Below are 23,483 nucleotides of genomic sequence, written 5' to 3' on the forward strand. Positions count from 1 at the left end.
CAGGAAGCCAGTCCTCCTCCAGGAAGCCCTCCTTGCCTGTCTGGCTGCGCTTCCTCCTCGTGGGTCCCCAGGCCTCCCCGGGTCTTTAGGGCCTGAAGCCTCATACCAGATCCCTAGCGTCCGCCTGGGCGGCCCTCCCGCACTGCGGCTCACCCTGGGAGAGCTGGCGCACGTAGCCCTGGTTGCTGAGGATGTACTCGATGCCCTGCCGCGAGTTCATGACGGCGCGCACGCAGCTGACGCAGGTGAGCTGCAGCAGGGCGTCCGAGATGCGAGCGACGCCGCGGCCCGACAGCCGCGCCAGCGCCTCGAGCAGCAGGTCCAGGCCGCTCTGCTCCAGGAACTGCACCATCCAGCCGCCGTCGCTGCCCTCCAGGCGCTTGCGCAGGCCGGAGTAGTTGACCACAGAGGGCATCTGGAGCAGCCGGATGCACAGCTCAGGGTCCGCGCTCTCCAGGTTGGCCTCCGTGGGGTCCGAATCCTGTGGCCCCAGCTTCTCCTTCAGCGCTGCCCACTTGCGCTGTGCGCCCTCCTTCACCGACATCTTGCCGAGCTGCGGGCAGAGGGCAGGGAGCCGTCAGCGGGGAGGGGATGGGGGCTGTCCTCCTGGCCACCAGTGCAGGCGGGGCCCCTTCCCTCAGTCTCAGTTTCTCTGCTGCAATTCCTGCTCGCGTGCCATGCAGAGGGTTAGGGGTAGCACTGTGTCCCCCACTACATCTTAGGCTTCCCTGTACCCATCCCTGACCGAATTTCAGCAACCGAGGCGGCAGGCGGGAAGGGCCCCACCGCGCGCATGAGGACCCCGAGGCTCAGGGCTGGGAGGGGACAAGCCGGCTCAGAAACCTGCACCGCGAGGCCAGCACGGTCCCTGCAGACTGACGGGACCGGATGAGCTTGGGGAGGACTTGGGGGAGCGGGAGGCTCCACTGGCTGGAACATTACCCACGGTAATGATGCAACAAAACGGCACATCTGAGGCTCCCTTATCTCACCCCAGGGCACTTCCCCCGCCCCATGGACAATATGGACAGGGAGATTCCAAACCTCAGGCATGCCTGGGCTGTCCACAGCGTCAGGAGCGTGGTTGGGGAGAAGGGGCGGCTCCTGGTCTCCCCTGGGCCTCAGTCTGCCCATCTGCATGTGGGTGGGGGGCTCAGACCAACAGGAAGACGGAGACCCTTGGCACTCAGGGTTTTACCAGGACTCAGTCGCAACAGGTCTGACTCCAGCCCTGGGAAGACCCGGGTAAGAGGCCCAGCCCAGAAGAGCCCCAACACGTGCCTTTCCCCAAAACAGAACAGCAGCACAGGCGGGTTGCACCTCTGACATCGGCTCCACGCCACCACATCCCCCCAGCCGCTATCCCCAACCACAGACCCTGGGAACCGGCCTCAAAGGTCAGGGGCATCCCAGGCCCTCCTACAACCATGCATGGCTCAGATCTTATATTTAGCATCTGAGAACGGCAGCGTGGAGCCTCAGGGAGGGAGCTCGGGGGCCGGGCCTGGCAGGGACACGCTCTGAGCCTCCACCCTGGCCCAGCACTCTCCACCCTGGCCCTCGGCTTCCCACCACCTCCAAGGCAGGCACTTTATACTTCCCGCAACAGGTGGGGAACTGGAGGCGGCTGGGTCCCAGAGAAGCTGGGTCTGTGCCCACAGTCCCACACCTGGGCATGGCTGGGCTGTGACTGGAGGTCCCACATGGCTTTGCTTCAAGTGCTGCCCAACCTGGTAAGTCAGGGGACCCCAGGCCGAGGGGCATTTGGGGTCACAGGAGCTGAGCGGGGTCGAGCACCCAAGCGCCTGCCTCCCCAGGTGGCTCTGGCCCCAGCCCCACTGCTGTCCTCACCATTGGAGGCCCATTCCTCCCCCCTTGCCTTGGGAGAGCATCCTGGAGCACCTGCCCTTGAGGTCTCAGGCCCACTCCCCGGCCTGGCCCACGACCAAGCCTGGTGTTTCCGGCAGTCCAGCCCCTACTCCCCGAACTGCCCCTCAGGCCTCCGCCTGTCCAACTGCCCCGGGGGGCCAGTGGGCTCCTTCCAGGAGGCAGCCTGACAGGTGTAAGCCAGAGCTCTGATCTGCATGTCCCCAGCTCAGGCCCACACCAGCAGACCTGGGCCCAGTCACTCATCCTGCCTGGGCCTCAGTTTCCTCCTCCGCACCTCCAGCAGCAGGCTGCCAGGAGCATACTGAGAGGCTGTCCTTGGGATGCCCCTCCACCCTGCAGGGGTTCCTGGTCTGGGCACTGTAGAATGGAGAGCCTGGAGCCCCCGGCCCACTGTGGTTTTAAGCCACCCTCCCAGGCCCGGCCCTCTTGGTCATCCAGTGGCCGTCCACTCACCCAGATGCGCAGGACCTTCCGGCCGCCTCTGCCCACCCACTCTGGGCCCTGCCCTGAGCTGCTCCTCATGCTCTCCTGGCTTCTCATCGCTGCTGACCGCTGAGCTGCCAGAGCCACCTGGGTCCCTCCCAGGCAGCCTCAGGTCCCCAGTGCCCCTCCTGGTGGCAGTAGGGGTTGCTCCCACCACCATGAAGAGCCAGGCAGCTGGGCCTCTGCATATATTCCCACCCACCTTGGCTGTTGCTGCCTAGAGGCCCCAGAACTGACCCTCCTTTCCTCCCCCGCCTCCATTGGCCGGAGTCCCTATCCCCTTGGCATAGGCTGAGTGGACGGAGTTATGAACTCTCCCAGGCCCGGCCCCTGGCATCCAGAGTGTCCTCTCCAGCCAAGAGCCCCAGGGGTCCCTCCATGCAAAAAATCCTGACCTTTTAGAGACAAGCAGTGCCGCCGAGAGCCACCGTGCCCCAGGCCCCAGGGTGTCCCTGGACACAGAAGGTGCTCCCTGACCTGAGTACTGCCCCTCTTGGCACTGCCCAGCGCTCCTTGCCCTGTGCAAGCCCCTGAAAGACCCTAGTCAAGAGGAGCCCCCTTGGTCAGTGGGGTGGAACCACGGTGGGAGGAAACTGGTCCTCCTGCCCATCAGGTTCCTATACCCCCGTGCCTGGGTGCCCAGCTCTGTGTGTGAGCTGCCCCAGTTGGCCGTGCCCCACCGGGTGCTGTCTGGGGGCAGTGAGTGTAGCAGGGCCTTGCTGGGCTGCGACCCGGCATAGACAGGGCTCCAGCTGAGGACCCGGAGGCTGAGGCCAGAGCTGCTTTCCTCCTTCTGTGATGCCGCCAAGGCTGCCCGATCTCATCCAGGCCCCCCGGTCAGGCTCTACACTGGGGAATGTTCCAACTGCTTTTCAGCATGAGGCTGAACCTGCAAACACACCACAGCCAGACCATATATGCATCACTGTGACCCGCAATCTGGCCACTGGCTCCAAATGGCCGGGACCTGGTTAATAACTGACAGCTTCTGTGATTTTTGTCCCATCTCATAGGAGCCCAACTTCCAGCCAGCAGCCTCAGGGCATCCCCGAGCCTTCCTTTTGTCTATAAAAAGCTTTCTATGTATAGAGTGAAATATCCATATGAGAAAACCATGAGGCTTCCCACTCCCCCGCCCGCCTGTGAGTCTCTGCTAAACGCGGGTGGCAGTGGCCGACTCCCTGCTACAGCGAGCTCTGCACAAACAGCCTTGCCTGTTCTCACTGGGGGGTGGTGTCCACTTCTGCAAGGATTCCAGAAGGAATCCACAGTTTACTGATCTCAGGGGCACGGGGCTACGGGGAACAATACGCTGGAAGGCGCCAGTGCCAACTGAGGAGGGAAGGGGGCGGGAGTCTCATTGCTGAGCTGTGTGCCCCTGGGCAGGCTACCCTTCCCCTCTGCTCTCCATCTGGAAAGTGGGTTGGTGGGGCCACCAGCACAGGAATGTGTCCTCAGAGCTCCCCAGCCCCGGCTGTAGGGCGTGGCCACCTCCCCACAGGCACAGGAATTTGCGTTCTTCGCAATCTTTTCTACAGCCGGCACCAGCTCTGGCTGAGGCAGGGCAGGACCATCCAGGCTCTGCAGGGCCCAGTACCCATGGCTCAAGCCAGACCCCATGCCTCGGACAGCAAAAGGGTCAGGGCACCAAGAAGGGGTGTCCCATCCACCCCACCCCCGGCAGTCCACCAGCACCAATGGAACTGCACAGGGAAGGGTCTTCCGCAGACGAAGACTCCGAGGTCTGAGGGGCTCACCCCACCCATGCTAGTGGGACATCACCATGGGCCTTCAGCACTTGCTTTTGTCAACCAATAGCATGGGGCTTCCAGAGGACGGGGCCATGCCTCTCCCCTCAGACTCCAGCTCCTGCAGGCAGGGTCCCCCTCTGGGCCTGGGCCTGGCCAGCCTGGTGTGGTGATGCCACCAGCTCCATCCGAATGCCTACACACTCGGGCAGCTGCACTGACTCTCGGGAAGCCACCGGGCCACCGCCCCGCCTGGCAGTCAACAGTCAAGCTGAGTGTGTGGTGTGGGTGGGGACAGGTCCATGCTGGCCCTCACTAGACCTGTGGCCATGTGCCTAGCCCCTGCGGTGCAGACAGAAAACCAGAGCCAGGGTCCCTGCGGTGCAGACAGAAAACCAGAGCCAGGGAGTGTGGGCTCTCGAGGCAGGCCCAACACCGAGCTGTGGAGAGTAGCTGGGGGCTCCTGCATGGGCCCATGGCCTTGAGTGGCACACAGGCCAGGATTAGGGTACCCAGGCTTGAATCCCAGCACGAGAGGGACCTGAGCCAGCCACTGAAGCCCCCAGGCCTCGGCTCCCTCACTTGCCTCCCAGGAGCCAGGCGAGGAGGGCCTTCCACAGCACGGCGTGGGGGGTCCTGTGCCCTCAGCTAGCACCAGTGGGCCTGGAGGCGCCGCCGTGACATGTTCTGAGTCTGCCTGGGACAGCCCCCTCCCCTGTGAAGGCCCCACTGGTAGGGAAGAGAGAGGTCTGCCTGAGTCCAGGCTCCCCACGAGGAACAGGCCAAGCCCTGAGCCTGGCAGCCCTGGGGCAGCAGGTACTGCCTTCTGTGCCTGGGACCAAGGGGCTCTGGGGACCCTGAAGCAGTGGCGGGGGTAGGGCAGGCACCGGCTGGGCACATGAGCACCTGTTGGGGGCCACTGCCTGGGAGTGGGCAAGCAGCTGTGGCGTGGCCCTTCTGGCACTGGCACAGGGCTGGGTGCTTCTGGGCCCTGAGCCAACGTTGGTGGTGGGGGTGCAGGGAGGGAGCTTGTCTTCCACGGGGTGGGCGGGCAGAACGGCAGGAGAGGATTCCGGAACTAGGAGGCAGGGGCTGCCACACTGTATTTTTAGCTCCTCCGAGCCCCAATTTTTCCACTGCTTGGCAACCCATGGATCTCCGGGACTGCACGCGTTCCTGGCAGCACCCCGGGGTTCTGGGCAGCCCAGGCCCTGCAGGGCGGTGGAGGCACCTGTAGCTGAACCTGTCCTACCATGACCCCCATTCCCTCCCTCACACTCAGACTCCCAGCTCCTTTGAGCCTCCAGCATGTATCACCTTCCCCACCAGGCCAACAGCCCCCGAGGGACCTCTACTGACCTGGTGGCTCACCGACTGCTGGCAAGGCCCAGGGAGGGCCTGTGCACAGGGGGCCTCAAGGCAGGAGAGGATGGGGGTCCACCCACTGCCACCTGTCCAGGGGCATGGGGCGCGCTGGGCCTTGGTGAGGGCTGGCTGTGTCCTCACTGTCACCTGGCCCGTCTCACACCCAAGAAGCACTCCAGCCCTCATGCCGCCTGCAGTCCCCAAGATCTGGATGGAGTGCGAGGCTTCTGCCTCCAAAGCCCTCCAGGATCCTGAACTCCACTTGTTGTGCAAAGAGGGCCCCCGGGCCACTGTGGGGACAGCAGGACAGAAGGGCCCCCTGGAAGCGGGTGGGCAGAAAGGCGCTCTCAGCAGTGTCATGATCAGAAGACAAAGATGGAAAGCAGGCCACATGGTGATGGATTTCAATCACATGGTGGGTGTGATACCACCAGGACACCTGCCCAATCACTAACTGAAGCTGCATCTCGGATGAATATGGTGGTTTTATACTGAGAAAGAAAGCAAGCAAAATGATCAACAGACAGCAACAACATCTCACAGAGGGAAGCTGGGCTCAGAGCGGTGGCAGCCCCTGCTTGGGTCACCCAGAGAGCACAGCTGGGAGCCAGGGGTCCTTCATGGCACTCTGGCAAGTGTCGGTGGAGGTGGCTGGGGGGTCCGGGCTGGCCAACACTGAACGCCAGGGGACACCACTGGTCCGGGAGCCAGGCTACAGCTGGGCTCTCTGTGTCCCCAGGATCTGGAGCAGACAATGGGTCTGGGGGAGGTACATCTTCCTGGGTTAGGAACAGAGCCCTGTGGAAGCCACAGGGAGGAGGGTGGCTCTGTAGCAGGGGTGGGGGGGATGCAGCAAACAGGAAATGCCCCGGCTCCCCGGGAGGAGGGTCGGCAACGCAGCCCAGGCAAGGGAGGACAGGAAGGGCGGAGGCCCCACGCCAGCAAGCCCAGCTCTCGCTTCCACCTGCACTGAGGGTGTGCAGGGCCTGGGTGGGTGGGCGGCTCGCCAGTCACCGGATGGGCCTTCTCCAGGCCACAGTGTCTCCCCTGCACAAAGAGCAGGGCCAACGGGGTGCTCCGTGAGGGCCTGGTCACCTCTGGCATTCTCAGGGGTCTGGGCTGGAGTCTGGGGGCCCAGGGAGAGGCGTGGGGGGACGAGCGGCTGCACTGGAAGTACTTCCTGAGCCTGACGGCCTGCCAGCACCTACTATGGCTGTGGCTGGGAGTGACGTGTGCAGATCTGTGGTTAGGGACTGGGGAGGGCACAGGGCCTGATCAGGCCCTGCAGGTGGCATGAGCCCAGGCCTGGCCTATCACAGGCCCCAGACGTACCCTGTAGGGGGTCTGCTGGGCAATGAGGGCAGGTGGCCAGGAGCATGAAGACCAGGAGCTCATCACCAGAATCCTCCCACCTGGGTTTCCTCCCCCCAGACCAGACACACTCAGAGATGCCTCCTCCGAGGCCCCAGGTCCCTCCTCTGTCCTCAGAAAAAGCCTCTCTCAACCTGGGAGGGGGAAGGGCAGCAGCTCGTTGGAGCCAGGCCCCAGCTTCAGGGTTCAGGTCCTGATTGCTGTGTGCCTAGCTGGGCCCCAGGGTGTCCAGCCCCCACCCTGCCTGTGCCAGGACAAGACGGCTGCCCGCTGCCTGCCCACGAGCCAGGCTCCATGGTCCCTGCCCCCAGCCCACATCCCCACTAGCAGCTGCCTTCCCAGGAGCAGGGAGAACAAAGACAGATTGAGAGTGGGGGAGAGGCTAAGCCTGCGCACCCAGCACGGCCAGGGGCTGCTGCCAGGGCCCGGAGGGGGGACGGCTCTGATTCTGGGTGAGACCGGGCTCTGCCTCTGACCGGCCTGTGACCCATAGGATCTCCTGGTTCCTGTCCCCAAATGCGGATGAGTGTGTCAATGCCAACCCCACAGCTTACTGACAGATCGACGAGATGCCGCCTGTAATGCCAGTGCATAACCACGCACTGACCGCCCGCCTTCCTGCTCAGCCCACCTCCTGTTTGGCGGCTGGGACGGAGCTAGGACATTGCATGAGTCTTTCCAGCCCCTGCTCAGCGTCTCTTGACCTCTGCTCCAGGCAGCCAGTGCCAGGGAGCCTGTCAGGCCCAACTGGGCAAACAAGATCCTCAGCGTGGGTGCAACATGCCGTTTGGCAATGCTTGCTGGGACACGAGGGTGCCAGGGGCCTGGGACAGCCAGGCCCATTCTGGACTCAGTTTTCTCATCTGTAAAATGGCCAGGATGTTCTCCAGGGCCCCGTAGCTCTGACCTGGGTTGGCTGAGCCAGCACCGCCCGTGTGGCCCCTCCTGGGTCTGGCCCATGGCTCTGCCAGCTCCTGCAGGCAGCCCCTCACTGTTCTGCCTGCACCTCCACAGCCTGGCCTGGCCCAGTGAAGGGGCAGCCGGGGGGGCCCTCTGCACATGGAAGCATAGGCAGGGGCCCTGGGTGTCCCCAAGGGGCTCCTGTTCTCAGGCCACTCATGTCTGTGCACAAGGTGGAAGCAGAGGCAGGTGGGGACAGGTGGCTACTCCCTCGCCCCCACCCTGTGTCCTCCTCCCAGCATAGGCTGGGTGCAGGCGACAGTCTGAGCTGTGCCTGGAGCAGGAACAGGGACCCAGGGGCACAGAGGGTGGGGCAGGCAGGCTGCACACCGAGGTCATGTCCCAGGGCCTGCCAGGACCCAGGTACAGATGGGGAGACGGAGGCCAGTGGGATGCTGGCCCTCCTCGCACAGCTGGCCACGTCCACCCCCGACCCGGCGACGGCCAGGACAGCTCAGGCACGAACAAACCCCTGCACCACTGGCCATGCCCACCGGGACTCCACGCATGTTGGGCGGCCGGCCACTCACTGGGCAGAGCGAGGGGCTGGGGCTGGCCTCTGCCCGCAGCAGCTGAATGGGGGCTTGGAGATGATACAGAAAAGCCACTACCCAGGGCTGTGTGCTCAGCGGCCACTGCTTCCCTCTCCCTCCCTCCTCACCTGTGCCCTGGGTTAGCCTCTAAGCTACGCTTTGACACTAGCCCTCATCTGCAAAATGGGAAGCGGACAGCCTGCCCTCTGTCCCCGGTGTGGCTCCTGGTTGAGTTCTGGCCCACCGAGGGCTGCGTGGGGGCCTCTGCCTTCACTGTGAGGTGGGCCCAGGGCAGAGCCCCGTAACAGTAGGGCAGCCCTCCAATCCACCCTACCCCCCTCTTCCACACCCCACCTCTCCCACTTTGGACCTTGGGGTGCTCAGACTGTGTCCAGGTCACAGGAAGCAGGTGGGGTGGTAGAACGCGGTCACAGCGCGGGAGCAGGGGGTCCCTGCCCAGGGCACCAGGGCCGGGGGCCTTGGCAGCATCTTCCCATGTCCCTCTGACATTGCAAAGGCCTTGATTGGCGGCCAGGGGCCTGGCCAGGCCTCCAGTGGTGCCCATCTGCTCCTTCTGGGTCTCCATGCCATGTCCAACAGACGAGGTTGGGGCTGAGGGAGACAGAGGGTGCCCCAGCCATGGCCAGTCACCCTTCCGGGGTGAGAACAGGAGTGAACTGAGGGCACAGAGGCTCGGGGCGGCCCAGCTTGGCCCTTCTCTCGGGACTCTCCTGGCCCCTCTCTCTCCCTCCCTGCTGCCTCTGGGAAAAGCTGCAGGGGAAAGAGGAAAGCAGCCTTGGCCCCTGCCCTTGGCCATTCTGTCCTCAGGGCCTTCACGCTAGTCATCCCATCTGGGCTGTGACCACGCTGGTCGTTCCACCCAGGCTGTGACCCAGGCCGACTGGCCGGGAGGGCTCCGGGTCCAGGCTGGCCCTTGGGCAGTTGTCTGTCTGCATGGGCTGCTCTGGAGTGACACAGGTGGTCGCCTGGAGGGCAGGCCTATTCCTGCCCCACCAACCCCCAGGTTTGGAGGCCCAGTAACGGCTACTTGACCAGGACAGGCCTGTCCTATTCCCAGAGTGGCAGTGCCAGCACCCTGAGCCTACCCCAGTGGTAGCAACAAGGGGTGTGGGGCCTCGGTCAGCCTCCAGCTACTCTGTGGGGCCAGCCCATTTGCACCCTGACCCCCAGTAAGTGCCCTGTGCCTGCCTGGCACAGTGCTGAGTGGGGCTGGGCTCCAGGCTCTGGGCACAAAGGCAGATGCACACAGTAGGGGCTGTATCAGCACCTCCTGGCAGAATGGATGGCACTGAGTGTAAAATGGCACTGACTGTCCCGTGCCTCATCTGTGAAATGAATGCTCCTGCGGGCCACGCCGTGCTGGGAGGGATGAGGGTGGGAGACCGTGCGGAGGGACTCGGCAGGCTGGCTCATTCCTTCCCTCCTCACCCACGCACTCAGCACACAGACCCTGCCCAGGCCAGTGTGAATGGTGAGTGGACAGGCCCGGCTTGAGGCTGGCCCTCGGGGACTGACATGAGCCCTCAGAGGGGCGACCCTGAGCAGCCCCTGTGGTTCCTTATTTAATTACAGCTTAGAAAGGGCTGTGAGAGAGGACGGCCCCTCAGGAGAGGACAGGCACCACCAGTCTGCCCTGCTCTCCTGGCCTGGTGGTCGCCAGAGTATACCGGCACTGGACTGGGGGGCAGCTGTGTGAACAGACCCCACCCCAGCTCAGGACTCAGGCTGTCTGGGTGCTCAGAGGCAGACCAGGCAGGACTCTCCCTCCTAGGGTGAGGCTGGCAGGAGTGGAAGCCTCTCTAACAGGAGGCCAGGTGGTTGGACCCTGCTCACCCCTCCATTGACGGGGAGCCCGTGCCCCTGCCCTCTCTCCTTCCCACCGTTGGTAGGACTTTGTCTTTGACTTTAGGTGTCCACTAGGCCTGGCTCTGCTGTGGCCCCTGGGGACTACCCTCCAGAGACTGGCTCCTATGTGGCCTCCACCTCCCAGCCTTCCTATCCACCATCCTGAAAACAGAGGTGGGTGTGCCTTCTCCAGTGTAATGTGTCCACTGGGCCATGAACCACACACCTATCAGACACCTGCTGTTTGCAAGATGGAGGTAGGGGAGGGGCTGGCAGCAAGGAGTCAGGTCTCATTCCTGACTACAGGGAAATTTGACCTCCAGGCACCAGCAAAAAGCCAGGGGCTCGAGCTTACCTCACTGTCCCTGTCCAGAGCTGGGCCAGCTGAGTCCTGCCCCACACCCACAGGCAGCACCGCATTACTTTCCAGTCACCACCCACCCCTCCCGCAGCCCGCACAAACCCCATAACTTTTCCAACCCAGGAAGTAACTGCACTTTGATGGAAGGCGCAGAGTCTATTTCAGGTAGGAGCTTCCACGTCCCCACATGTGCGGTGTGTGTCATTCGCTTGACAGCCGTCAGCTCCTCCACAAAGTGGGCGCTCACCTGAAGGTTAACTCTTTGCTGCTCAGGAGCCCTGGCTGTGGAGGCTACAGTCCCACCTGGCCACTTGGTCCGTCCCCACTAGTGACATCCCCTTTGCCGGGTGCAGGGCCCATGACAGTCCAGGGATGGGAGGGCAGGGCCTGGGCAGGGGTCAGCTCCCTCAGGTTCAAGGAGGGCCCACTGCACCAACCTGGCTTTTAGAACAGAAAATTGCTGCTGCCCTGGTAGGGGCGGGAGCAGTGTGAGGTCTCAGACCCCAGGTCTGGAAGCCAATGCTGCTATTTGCTGCACTGGGGGCTGAGCACCCACACCCCGAAAGCCCCTGGCTGGGTGGCACCCTCGGGGTCTGAGGCGCTGCTCTGGGACCGCACCTTCCCCAGTGCAGGGCGGCAGGGAGCAGGTCCCAACCTGAGCTGCTGTCCCACCCTTCAGAGTGCAAATGTGGAAACTGAGGCCCGAAGAGGGCAAGTATCCTGCTCCATTCCAGTGCCAGGGGGAGGGGCAGGGCTGGCAGTAAGGGAATTTCCTACGTCCAGCGCCTTCTGGGTGTGCTTGACCTCTGGCCCATTCCTGGGTTCCTGGTTCCCTGCCTAGGCAGGGTCTCTTCCTCTCTGCCTCCTGGTGTGTCCAGCTGGAGTGGGCAATAATGCTGTGGTCACAGCTGAGCTGCGGGAGCCCTGGGTGGGGAGCTTGAGCCCCAGAAGGCCCAGACAGACAGACCACCCCCCATGCCTGTGCTCCCCGGGGGGACTGCGGGCGGTCAGGGACACAGCTGGTCACCCCGGCTTCCCCTCCTTAGTCATGCCCACTCCTGGGGCGACTCCCCAGTTAGAGGGTTGACGGGTGGGTCTGGGGGCGCACAGGGATTGGCTCCTACCCCACCCAAAAGGAACAGAGAGCTGTGATGGAGGCTGATTCCCCTAAGCCTACCAGCGGTTGGGGGGTGGGGAGGGCCCCCTGTGCGCCCACCTGCGCGTGGGCAGCTGGAAGCCAAGCAGTCAGGGTGGGGCCGCAGGCCGGCGCGCACCTCGGGGTGCCACCCGGGCGGCGGACCCGAAGTTGAAGTTTATTTTCCCAACTGTGGCTGATTCATGGTCAGGATGTGGCAGCCGCCAGGCGCAGAGATCCCGCCTGCTCTGGGAGTAGGCCCGGCCGACCCTGGGCCCACCACTCTGCGGGCAGTGCGCGCTCGGGCGGTGCCTCGGCGCGGAGGACCGTAGTCCCGATCGGGGCACGCGGGGCCGGGGGGGCCAGGGGCGCCCTGGGGTCCCCGCCCGGGAACTGTACTCTGAGCCGCGGGACCGCCCGCCGCCACCTGGGCACACACGCCGCAGCCCGGAACCTCACTCCTGGACGCAAGCACGCCCCTGCCTCCTCCCGGACTCAGTTTCCCCTGAGGCTCCTAGCGGACCCCGGGGCCAAGGACTTACCCGGTGAGGCAACGGCCAGAGGGCTGTGGTGCGGCCGGCGCTCCGTCCGGGGCCGGGTCAGGGGCTGCGGGCAGCCGGCGCCCACTGCGGCGCTCCGCAAGGCTCGGACCGTGGCTCCTGGCGGGCGCGGGGCGGGCGGGCGGGGCGGGGCGGGCGGGAGGAAGAGGAGGTGCCGCCCCGCCCGTCAGCGGCCACGTGGGGAGCGAGCGCGGGCCGGGGGCGGGGCCTGGGGGGGGTCGATGGGGCGGCCCCGCCCACTGTGGCCGGTCCCTGAGGGCGCTTTAAGGGGTCTCCCCACGCCCGTGAATACCCCGGCCGCCCCCTCGCGGTCCCCGCTGGCCTGGCTCCTGGTGGGCGGAGATGGGGGTGGGACGCGCAGAGCGGGGCCGTTGCCCGCCTCAGTCCCCACTGTCCGCCCGGTCCCTGCCCTCCGCCGGCTCCCGTCCACCTACACCCCCATCCTCCCGGTGGGACTGGCTTCCCAGGCGCCGCTCACCTCTCTCTGCCCCGGCCCGGGACTCCTGTTCCAGCCAGCCGGATCCGGAGTCCCCGCGTCCGGGGATCCCTCGGCAGAGATGGCTCTTCCCAGGCTTTGGGGAGAGAGCCTACCCATCAACCAGGCCACCCATGTGGCCTCCTCTCCGCAGTCCTGCCTGACCCCCTTCCACCCTTGAGGGGGTCTCGGCGGTCTTGGGCAGCCGCACTTCGCCGGTTGGTGGAGGCAGCTGCATGAGGGCCGCGGAGGTGTCGCAATGGGGTGGGTTTTCTCTGCCACCCCTCTGCTGTCCGGCCTCATCTGTCTCCTAGATTGAGGGGGGCACCCATCCCCCCACCGCCGACATTGACCAGCGTGGGGCGTGCCCATAGTCGGCTCTGAAAGCCAGCCTGGTTGGATGAGAACTAGGCCCCAGCTCTGGAAGTCCCTTCTGACGTCTGACCCTCAGCCAGAGCCGCAGGAAGCAGCGCACCAGGCCTGGGGTTTGGGGGCCACTGGCAGCTAGAGGGAGGACAGAGGAAGGCAGGCCTGGGGGAGCCCCCGTGTGATGTGTGACAGAGCAGACACAACCCCTGCCCTGAGAACCGGTGCCAGCACTCCCTGTGCGGCTTCAGGCTCGGATACGACCCTGTGGAGCCTCAGTTTCCCCATCTGTAAAATAGAGTAAGTACCCATAAGGGCTGTATGAGGGTCAAGAACATGCGGATAAAGTGTCTCCACTCGGCGTCCTGACATCTCTCTCCAGAGGGCCTGCTGTGTGAGCCGTGGTGGCCAGGGCTCAGGGTGAGGGCAAGGGGAGAGAGAAGGGCTCCTGAAGCTTTGAGGCCAACTGCGTGTCCTCTGACTTTGGTGTGGCTCCGCTCTGGTGGGGATAAGCCCTGAATTGCAGGCCGTGTCTGTCTGCTACCTTGCCCTGCCCAGCAGCCCCAGCCCCGGAAGTTTGCTGGCTCAGCTCCAGTGCAGGAGCAGCTGCAGGCAACAGCCCGGAATGAGAGCTCCTGAGTGCCGGGTGTGCCTGAGGAGCCAGCCAAGGCAGGCGCTCACTGGACGCCCTCCAACCTGGGCGGCGGCTGCTCCTAGACAGGCACTCTGCAATTCTTGGAATGCACCTGGAAGGCCTGCCGCCGGCTCTCCACACCAGGCTCCAGGGCCCCTTCCAGAGCAGGAGGCCTTCCTGCCCTCCCTCAAGCTGGGCTACGGGTCTCCTGGTGCACTCCTGGACCTGAGCATTGGTGCCTGCCCTGGCACCACCTGAGGGTGGGGTGGAGGGCATGGGCGGGGCTGACTCATCTGCGTTGGGAGCTGATGCCTGGCAGCGGCGCTGGCCAGTGGGTGTGTTTGTTGATCCAGTGAATGGAGGAATGTGGGGAGGTTGGTGGGGAGTGAGCTTTGACCTGCAGCCCCCTCCCCTGTCCACCTGCCTGGGGGAAAGGCAGAGTCCTGAGCTTCACTCAGAGGCTGGAGCAGGAGGTCAGGTGTGGGCGAGGGGTCCACCTCTCCTGCCCTGATGGGGGAGGGAGGCCCAGCGCCTCCAGGGCTGCTCCTGCCTGGGGCTGTCTCCCTTGCGCGCAGTCATGCTTCCGAGCTGCACACCTAGTCCAGAGAGGCCAGCACAGGCCGGAACAGGGTGAAGAAGGTGGGGTGGATGTGATTTAGTTGGAGGTTGGAGAAGTCCCTGGGGTCGGCAGGGAGTGCAGAGGAGGGCTTTGGGCCCTGATTAAGAGTGTGTGCCTGTGTGTGTGTGTGTGTGTGCGCGCGCGCGTATGTGTGTGTGTGGAGTGGAGGCCGAGGTCAGAGGTCTGGGAGGGTGGAACTGTGGACACTGAAAGGGGGTTTTCCGTCAGGCTTGAACCCACCATGCCCGGGGCAGCAGGGTTCAACTCGGCTTGAGCACTGATTTTCTGAGACATACAGAGGCCCCCTCTTCTTTTCCTTCAGTGGCTCACCCTCAACCCTCTGCACCTCCAGCGCTCCCAGACCCCATCCTGGCCCTATTCTGAGCTTGCTTCCTGGCCCTGGGGTTGAAGAGAGGACTGATTTGGCCTCAGAAACACACCACCTGCAGCCACCGCCTGCGGCTTCTGGAGCTGCTTCCTGGAAGCCATGGCCTGCCTGGAGCCTCCCCTCCTGGGTGTCGGTCCTTCCTTGGAGCCAGGTACACAAGTGCCTGCCCACAGCTGCGGGTACCCAGATGCCTGAGAACAGGGTCGTGCAGGTACAGGCTGGTGCTGTGACACACCCAGGGGGAGCCACATGTGCCTGGCCACTGGCACAGAGTGCAAGAGTGGCCCTGCCACTGTAGGCCTGTGGAGAGCTGGAGGATTGGGATGAGGGGAGAGCAGGCCTTGGCACTGACAGCTTGAGTTCTGCTAGAAACAGGCAGGCAGGCGTGGGTTGTTCTGAGAGAAATCCCCCCAGCCTGATGCTGGCGCTGCCGTGCAGTCAGGACAGCCCTGCATGCAGCAAGCGGCCACTTGCAGGCCCAGAAGGGCTTCCTGGGGTCCACCTGAGCAGCAGCCTGGCCATGGGCTCATTTCCTTCATCAGTTCAGCACCCGGAATGCTTTTTATCTTTTTTCCCCTTTTGAGATTTTATTTTGCATCCTACTGGGGTGCCCTGAGATGATCTCTGACATTGTTACAGAATGAAGTAAGTGGAAACATGCCTGCCCACCCATGTCCACCCACCTTGCCCACCTATGTACCCGTTCACCCTTTCATCCATCCATTCCCACACACACCTACACTTCATCCGTCCATTCACCCACCTACCCACCCATCCATCCACCCACCCTCATCCATCCGTCCATCCACTCATCCATCAACCTACCCATCCACCTACCTACCCATTCATCCACCCATCCACCCACCCTTATCCATCCATCTGCCCATCCATTCATCCATCCATCCACCCATCTGTCCATCCGCTCATCCATCCACCTACCCATCCACCTACTCACCCATTCATCCACCCATCCACCCACTCTTATCCATCCATCTGCTCATCCGTCCACCCACCCACCCACCCATCCATCCACTCATCCATCCATCCACCATCCATTTACCCATCCACCCATCCACCTACCCACCCATCATCCACTCATCTACCCATCCACCTACCTACCCATTCATCCACACATCCACCCACCTCATCCATCCATCTGTGCATCCATTCATCCATCCACCCACCCATCTGTCCATCCACTTATCCATCCACCTACCCATCCACCTACTCACCCTTAATTCATTCATCCACCCATCCACCCACCTACCCACCCATTCATCCACCCACCCTTAGCCATCCATCTGCCCATCCATTCATCTGTCCACCCACCCACCTATCCACTCACACATCCATCCACCTACTCATCCACCCATCCACCTACCCACCCATCATCCACTCATCCACCCATCCCCCCACCTACCCACCCATTCATCCACCCATCTACCCACCCACCCACCCTTTCCTCCACCCATCCACCCACTCACCCGTCCAGCTGTGGCACCTTGGGCAGCTGTTGTGCTCTGTGCTTGCTGACAAGGACACGACCACCCCCAGTCACCTCCAGCCAGGTCCTTCCTCCCACATCCCTGCCCCTCCTTTGGCTTTTTGCTCTGTAGCTGGCAGCTTTGCATGCTGGGGCTTCAGCAGCCCCCTGTGGAGCCTCTCAGCATTTTGCAAGCTTCTCCTGCATTTCTCAGGAGCACCTGAGTCAGCCTGTCTGTGTCTGGCTGCAGGAGGTAGACAGTGGTCAGGGCTTATCCCTGGTCTGAGGAGGGGAGGCAATAGCTGGGACCAGGCTGCTGCTCTTAGAAGGGACGGTGGGTGGGGCGGTCAGTCAGGGGCTTGTGTCAGGCAGGAAGCTCTGTCCTCTTCATTTGAATATTGCACACACAAACAGTAGAATCTCATTATTTACACATTCTGTGCTTGCAAATTTGCCTCCTCGCTAAAATGTATTTGTAAACCTAAAACCAGAACTTGCTTAAGAACAGTCTGCATCTCTTGAAAATGAGATAAAATAAGATTAATACTTGCTTTTGTGGTGAAGTGTCCTATGGAGAAAATACATGTGATGGCCAGGCTCTGTACAGGCGTGAGTTGTAGTGCTCTTGGCCGGGAGTTTAGTGACATGTATTAACAGAAACACATAAATAACTCTATTGTGTACTGATTGGTTGCTCAAAAGGCTGGAGCAGAGGCTCATAGGAACCTGGCCCTCTATTTCCCTTAGGAGCAGAGGTTCGGCATTCACTGAGTCAAGTGTTTGCAGCCATATCATGGAACACAGGACTCGCTGTCACAGATCGAGCTGCTGCACAGCGTGCATGAGGTGCCCAGAGCTTGGGTCTACCACACCAAGAGTTTTTACATTCATAGAAACCCACGTAACTACCACCCATAGCAAACTATACAACACCTCCAGGGCCCAGAAAGTTCCATTGCATAGCCCCCTCCGTGGGCACCTGCCAAAGCCAACTGCTTTTCTCCTCTCTGCCACCATAGATCCATCATTCTAGGATTGCATGTAAATGTCAACCTTTGTGTCTGGCTTCTTTCGCTCCACAGTCTCTGAGACTCATCCACGCAGTGGTGTGCATCGTTCACTCATGTTTCTTGATTTCTATGAAATATTTCGTTGCACAAACCTATCCGCTGAAAGCTGAGGTGCAGAGGCCGGGTGCTGGCAGAGCTGGTGGGCCTCCTTCGGGCACCTCGCTGAGCAGGCTGAGCCAGTGCTGGCCCTCGGGAGACGCAGTCCACCTCCCTGCTGACCTCCAGTGAGCCCTCGAGCTGTCCCTCTCCTCCCCAGCCTCCTTCTCAGTTGCCTCAGTTGTCCGGTGGGAGTCCAGATGGGATGCGTGCTGTTCCCCGTGGTGGCACGCAGGTTACTTGCACGATGGGGAGAGCTGCTCAGCTTTGAACTGTCTTATGTCGGGGGTCCGTGCCATCTTTTGCTTAAAGAAGGGGTTCTCCAGCTAACGAGGTGAGAAGACACTGGGCCTTGCAACCCTGGTGTTGGGAATTTGAGGGGCTGGAGGGAGCACCAGATGGGCTCCCTGGAGGTGCTCCTTTGAGAGCAGGGAAGTGCCTGAGACCCACCCACACCCCAACCCATAGTCTGCCTGCGTGTAGCTGTGTTCTGACTTGCTCTGCTTCTGGCCTTGAACCCTGCAGACTCAGAAGAGGCAGGGATGGGGCGGCAGAGAAGGGGAGAGGGGGAGAGGGCTCAGGGCAGGCCCTGTAGGCTGATGAATCGGATCCTGCCTGATGATCTTGGAGGGAAGGAAATAAAGTCTAGAATGCCTTGCAGGTGATTTTTGGCCACTGGACTGTGTTTTGAAGAGAAGTAGTGCCAAGACTTTGTAGGTCTCCAAAGTCTCCAGAGGTAAGTTGCGTGTGTGTGTGTGTGTGTGTGTGTGTGTGTGTGGCGGGGAGGGGGCGGGTTTCAGAAGTATTTATGAATGGAATGGTGACTGGAATGAAGACACCACTGCGACTCTCTGCCCTCCCCTGGGGGCCTTCTCCCTCCTCCTTCACTCTCCCCTCCACCCTCCCATCTCTCCCTGAACACCTCCCTCCCTGCCCCACAGCTCCAGGGCCTTCAGGTGTGCTGGTCACTGATGCCAGCCTTCTGCTTTGACACCCCTCGTGGGGGACCCAGGCACCCAGGGGAGCCAGGCTCTTGGAGTGGACGGTGGGAGGCAGGGAGTAGCAGCCCCAGGCCGAGGCATGTAGGAGGATGCATGCTTGGGATTTATTCTGGAAGGGTCACCAGGAAGCCACGGAGCGGTCACTTTACAAACCAGTTTGTGCTGCCTCCCCAGAGCCCCTCCTCCCCTCCACCTCTCCCCTCCCCAATTGCAGCCACCCGCAGACCCCTCCCCCAGGTCTCTGTGTCTTTGAGGACCTTTGCTGCTCCTTGGGTTTTCAACATTAATACTTAGTTTATTAAAGTAGCACATTGAAAGTCTCATTTTTGCCAGGCACAGTGGCTCACGCCTGTAATCCCAGCACTTCGGGAGGCCGAGGAGGGTGGACCGCTTGAGCCCAGGGGTTCAAGACCAGCCTGGCCAACATGGGGAAACCCCGTCTTTATAAAAAATACGAAAATTAACCAGGCGTCATGGCATGTGTCTGTAGTCTTAGCTACTTGGGAGGCTGAGGTATGAGGATCGTTTGAACCCGGGAAGCCGGGGCTGCAGTGAGCCAAGATCATGCCACTGCACTCTAGCCTGGGTGACAGCGATACCCTGTCTCAAAAAAAAAATAAAGTTAAATAAAAATAATAAAATCAGTTTTTCCCCCACACGTTTGGGTTTATTTTGCCAATCTTATTCATCTACTAAACTCTCCCAGTCCCTTTCGAGGAGCCTGTCTGGCATTTTAAAGGAGCTCATGAACGAAGCGTCTTTCCATCGTCCTTGTGAGCACTTCGGATGCACACGGGCTTCACAAGCAGCGACTCCGTGGCACAGACCTTTCAATATACTGATTCTTGGGTTCTTCAAAAATTCCAGTGTTGTCTGAAAAGGCAGCTCAATCATTTCCTTTATTTTCCCTTAATGTCACAGCTCTGAGTCAGCCACACGTGGACGGATCTGTAACGGCAATGATAATAACCACGGAAGCACAGTCCATAGATGTCCAGGTGCCAGCTGCAAGTGCCAGTGCTCAGCACACGGGGTCTGCTTCCATCCTCCCTGCCGTGTGCGGCGGGCACCGGGACCCCCACTTTACAGAGCACGCTGAGACCCAGGGAAGGGCAGCACCCTTCCAGCCCGGCCCTGAGTGCCGTCTAGCCGTGTTACTCTGAGCTATCCCAGGCTCACCAACATTTTGGAGGCCCCAGCCACTAGCGCAGGCTGCATGCACAGATGACCCCTCAGTTCAACCCAGATGCGATAATCCTAGGGTTGGCTGACTTTCTTCCATCCCGGAGGCTAGACTTGTCCGGGAGGGAAGTGAGGATTTTAGGAGTGGCCACTGCTGGGGTGGCCCTTCCCCTAGGTGAGGGCTTGGTTTCACAGTGAGCATTCCTGAGTTAGGGTAAATAATTCCCCAGTTCTTACAGAACCTCCTAGTTTCACTGCTAGCTTGGAAGTATATCAGACTCTTTCTTCCCACCTTGATGGGACCTGCTGCCAGGTTATGGCTGGATTCTGGCCTGTGTTCTCCCCTCACCTGGCCTGCAAGCCAGGCAGCCTGCTCTGGCTTCCCTATGCCTCCAGGGGTGCTGCCCATCCCAAAGGCGGGATGGCTGTCCCGGCTCCCTGCCATGCTCCCGCCTCCTGGCCCTGCTCTGCGCCCCACTGCAGGCAGCTGCCCGCTCATCTGGGGCACCTTATCTGCCAGTCTTGGCTTTGCTTAGCCCCAGGCACCATGCTTTTTTCATGGAAAGGAATCCATTTGCTCCTGAGCTCTTCCAGGATGACAGGTGACAGATTCCAGAGGGGAGGTGGGAAGGCCAGCGCTTCCCCGCTAAAGCCCCTTGGGCAAGGCTCTGACTCAGCCCCTAGGCCCTCCCTGCCCCTCCCCACACTGCTGCCTCCTGCCTGCATCTTCCTGAGCGCCCAGCACAGCGTTCCCTTTCTCCTGTAGAATAGCAGGGAGACTTATGGGTTAAAAATAACCCAAAACCCCAAACCCCTATCTGACTCTACATACACTGGCTGTGCCAATTCCTCGCCAGGCACTGGGGTCTTTCCCATGCCGCTGCACAGGCTGCTGGCTCTTCTGGGACCCCCACCCCAGGGAACTCCTCCAGGCCCTCCTCCCCTCCCTGGAGACTCCCAGCCCCTCCCACTTCCCCGCCTTGGGAGAGTGACAGCTCCCCTCCTTCCCACAGCGCCTCAGCCTGGAATCTCCACTTGCATGCATCCGGTTTCCTGTCTGGCTCCCTGCCTGGCTCCCCAGTTAAACTTCCAGTTCCAGGCCCGGTGTGGCCAGGGGTCAGCCATGCTCAGCAACCAAGGGGATGTCTTGGGCTCCAGCCCCCATCCTCACCTGCCCCGCCCACCCTGCCTCTCCAGGAGTGCCTTAGAGTGAACCCCAGGCCCTGCCTCCGGGGCCTCCGGGGCCTCCGGGGCCTGCGCCTCCTGCACTCAGACGCCTGCAGCCACCTCTCCGCCCCCGTGTCTGCTCTGCTTTCTCGGCTACCCCAGCTTGGCCTTGTCGTTCCTGATGTCTTACCTTGGCCATATTTTCAAAATAAAGTGGAATTCCAGTCCTAATTTCATAAAACGTGGAGTTTGCTGAGAGGGGGCGCTGGTGCCCGTGTGCGGGTAACTAGGGCTTAGCCGAACGCCTTCTACATCAGGCCTCCTAGACGCTGCCCCCAGCTCTGAGAGCCAGATGTGACATAACCAGCTCCGTGTCCAAGGTCCCCAAGGTGAGGGCCAAGCCTGCACGCGGCTTTCTGTGGGTGGCGTCCAGGAGAATGTTCTTTGTTCCTCTTTTCACCTTTCGCTGGCAGTGCTTTATTCAGTGAGCACGGGGCATTGATGAGGCCCCTGTTACAGTGGGGCGCTGGGAGGGCCCTTCCCTGCCCCTGCTTTGTGGGGTCCTTACCCCTCGCCCACCCCATTTCCTCCTGCATATGCCAGTCTGTGGATCCTTCACAGCCTGGTGCCACCCCCCAGATGGCAGCTCGTGATGTCGACTTCTCTTCCAGGGCCTGGCTCTGGGAGGAGCTGGTGTTTGCTGGGAGAGTGAGTCAGCTGGTAGCTCTGTTTCCTTGGCCTGTGTGGAGTTTCTGTTTAGGAGGCACATGGGTGCTCCACAGTCTGAGTGAGCCCCTCCAGCCGAGACCCCACCTCACTGCCCACCACGCCCCACCATCTCTGGTTTCTCTTCCCTGGGCTGGTGTTAGTCCAGCCCCACCCACCCTGATGGCAGGCCTCCTCTGTGTGCATGCGTGTGCTTGTGTGTGTGCGTGTGAATTTTCCCTGGGAGGTGGCTCCTGAGTGCTGATGAGCCTGGTTCGGTTCCAGCCAGGGGTCCCCACAAGCCCAGCTAGCAGAGCTCGGAGCTCTCTGGGGCTCCCTTATGCTGGCAGAGGGTTGGCTGCGTCCTCATCCAATGCTGCTGACTCAAGGCCTGAGTCATCGCCAACCTCCCTCTGACGGTGGCTGGGCCTGGGTGGGCTGGGCAGGTTGGGCATGGCGGGTGCACGGGCCCTGAGGGGTGGGAGCTGTCAGACCACCGCCCTGCCCTGTGCAGCAGGGAGCCCTGCGTGGGCTGCATTACAGAGCACAGGCCTGGCCTGGCCTACCTGGAGGGACTCCCCAGAGGCCAGGAGTGGCCCTGTGAACAGCACAGTCCCATGGTACAGTGGCAGGGTGCTGTGGCTGGGCGGGTCTGGGTCCTGGCTCTGCTGCTTGCTGAGATGGGGGTGATGATAACAGTTCCACCTCCTAGGGCTGCTGGATGGGAGGTGTGTGTGAAGCCCCCAAGCCGGGCCCAGATGCCAAGGCATGGGTGCAGGCAGCAGCCTGGTCGATGGCCTGGCCAAAGTCCGGGGTAGGGGCCACAGGGCCACTTCAGCTGTGCGCAGGGAAGGCTCCTTTGCACACACTGAGGTGGCAGGGGTGAGAGTCAGAAGAAGGAGGGTGGGTTTGTTCCACAAGCAAGGAAAGGTGACGGAGGCTTTGAGTGCAGCTCGGGGACCCTGATTTATGGGATTGGATTGGAGGGTCCCCCTTGCTGAGGGGCAGAGGATGGTAGGGCCAGGCGGAGGGGGTGAGCTGGGGCAGAGCCGGTGGGGTCTGCCGAATGGTAAGGGGACGTGTGAGTGTGAACCTGAGAGAGTGCATATGTTTGAGCAGAGGCCGAGGAATCAGCATTCACTCTTTGCAGAGGGCAGAGGTAATTTACAAATGACTGGGGACCCTCAGGGATCTGTCTTGACCCTTCCTCTGGGGCCTCAGTCCCCTGTTCAGCCCAAGATCCCCTAGAGAAGAGCCAGGACATCTGGGGTCCCCCAGGAGCAGCCTGGTCCCCTGCAGTCCTTTCTGGGGCCTGGAGTTGACACTACGGGAGCCACAGAGCTGTGCTGGCCCCGGAATCCTGGGAGCCCTGTTTGCCTCTGTCCCTGTCAGGGTAGCCCAGCTGGAGGTTTGTCCCCATCCATGTGGTGTGGGCCGGGTGCCCTGCCCCAGCACTGGGCCTGATGAGTGCCTAGGGAGGGCAGCTGGGCTGGGTCCACCCTCAGCCACTGCGCCCGGCAGTGCTGTCACCCTGCTTACAGATGGACAGGCCTAGGGCCCAGGGCTCGCTTGGGCCCACAGAGTGGCTGCTGCAGCTGGGGCTGGGCCTGTGCCTCCCTGACCTGGTTCCACGCAGCTCCTGGCATTTCCTTCCCCTTCCCTCCCCCAGGACGCCCAGCTTTCCCAGCGGGCCGGCTGGGGAATCTCATTACTCCCAACCTACAGATGCAGAAACTGAGGCTGCAAGAGGGGAGTGGCTGGCAGCCAGGAGAATGGGAAGACACCCAGTGGCAAGGTCGGAGTCTGCCCAGCTGGGTGGGGATGAGGCCTCTGTGCAGAGCTGTCGGGAGTCCTGGGGGAAGAGTAGAGGGGCCACTGCCAGCAAACAGAGGATGAGCTGGGGCTGGGACCCACCGGGACCTGTGAGCACTGGAGTCCCTGGCCAGGTCACCCTCAGGGCCTCCAGGCAGGAAGCCTCTCACCTGGGCTGGCCCGTCTGGTCCTGGGCACCCGCTCAGGCCTCAC

At 61.9% G+C, this 23,483-nt stretch overlaps 1 protein-coding gene across 3 annotated transcripts in view; it reads right to left on the reverse strand.

The window, feature by feature from the left end:
- INF2 (inverted formin 2) overlaps nt 1-12,383 on the reverse strand; it is a 29,737-nt gene extending 17,354 nt beyond the window's left edge. For all 3 annotated transcript variants that reach the window (XM_032180470.2, XM_032180472.2, XM_058429463.1), the window contains exons 1-2: nt 12,255-12,383; nt 154-553 (exon numbers count right to left, since the gene is read on the reverse strand). In XM_032180470.2, coding sequence (XP_032036361.1) covers nt 154-544 — 391 coding nt within the window. In that variant the 5' untranslated portion in view covers nt 545-553; nt 12,255-12,383. The remainder of the gene's footprint in view (nt 1-153; nt 554-12,254) is intronic.
- Nucleotides 12,384-23,483: the final 11,100 nt, after the last annotated feature.

The sequence above is a fragment of the Hylobates moloch genome, unplaced genomic scaffold, assembly GCF_009828535.3.
Source record: "Hylobates moloch isolate HMO894 unplaced genomic scaffold, HMol_V3 SCAFFOLD_16, whole genome shotgun sequence".
Taxonomy (NCBI): domain Eukaryota; kingdom Metazoa; phylum Chordata; class Mammalia; order Primates; family Hylobatidae; genus Hylobates; species Hylobates moloch.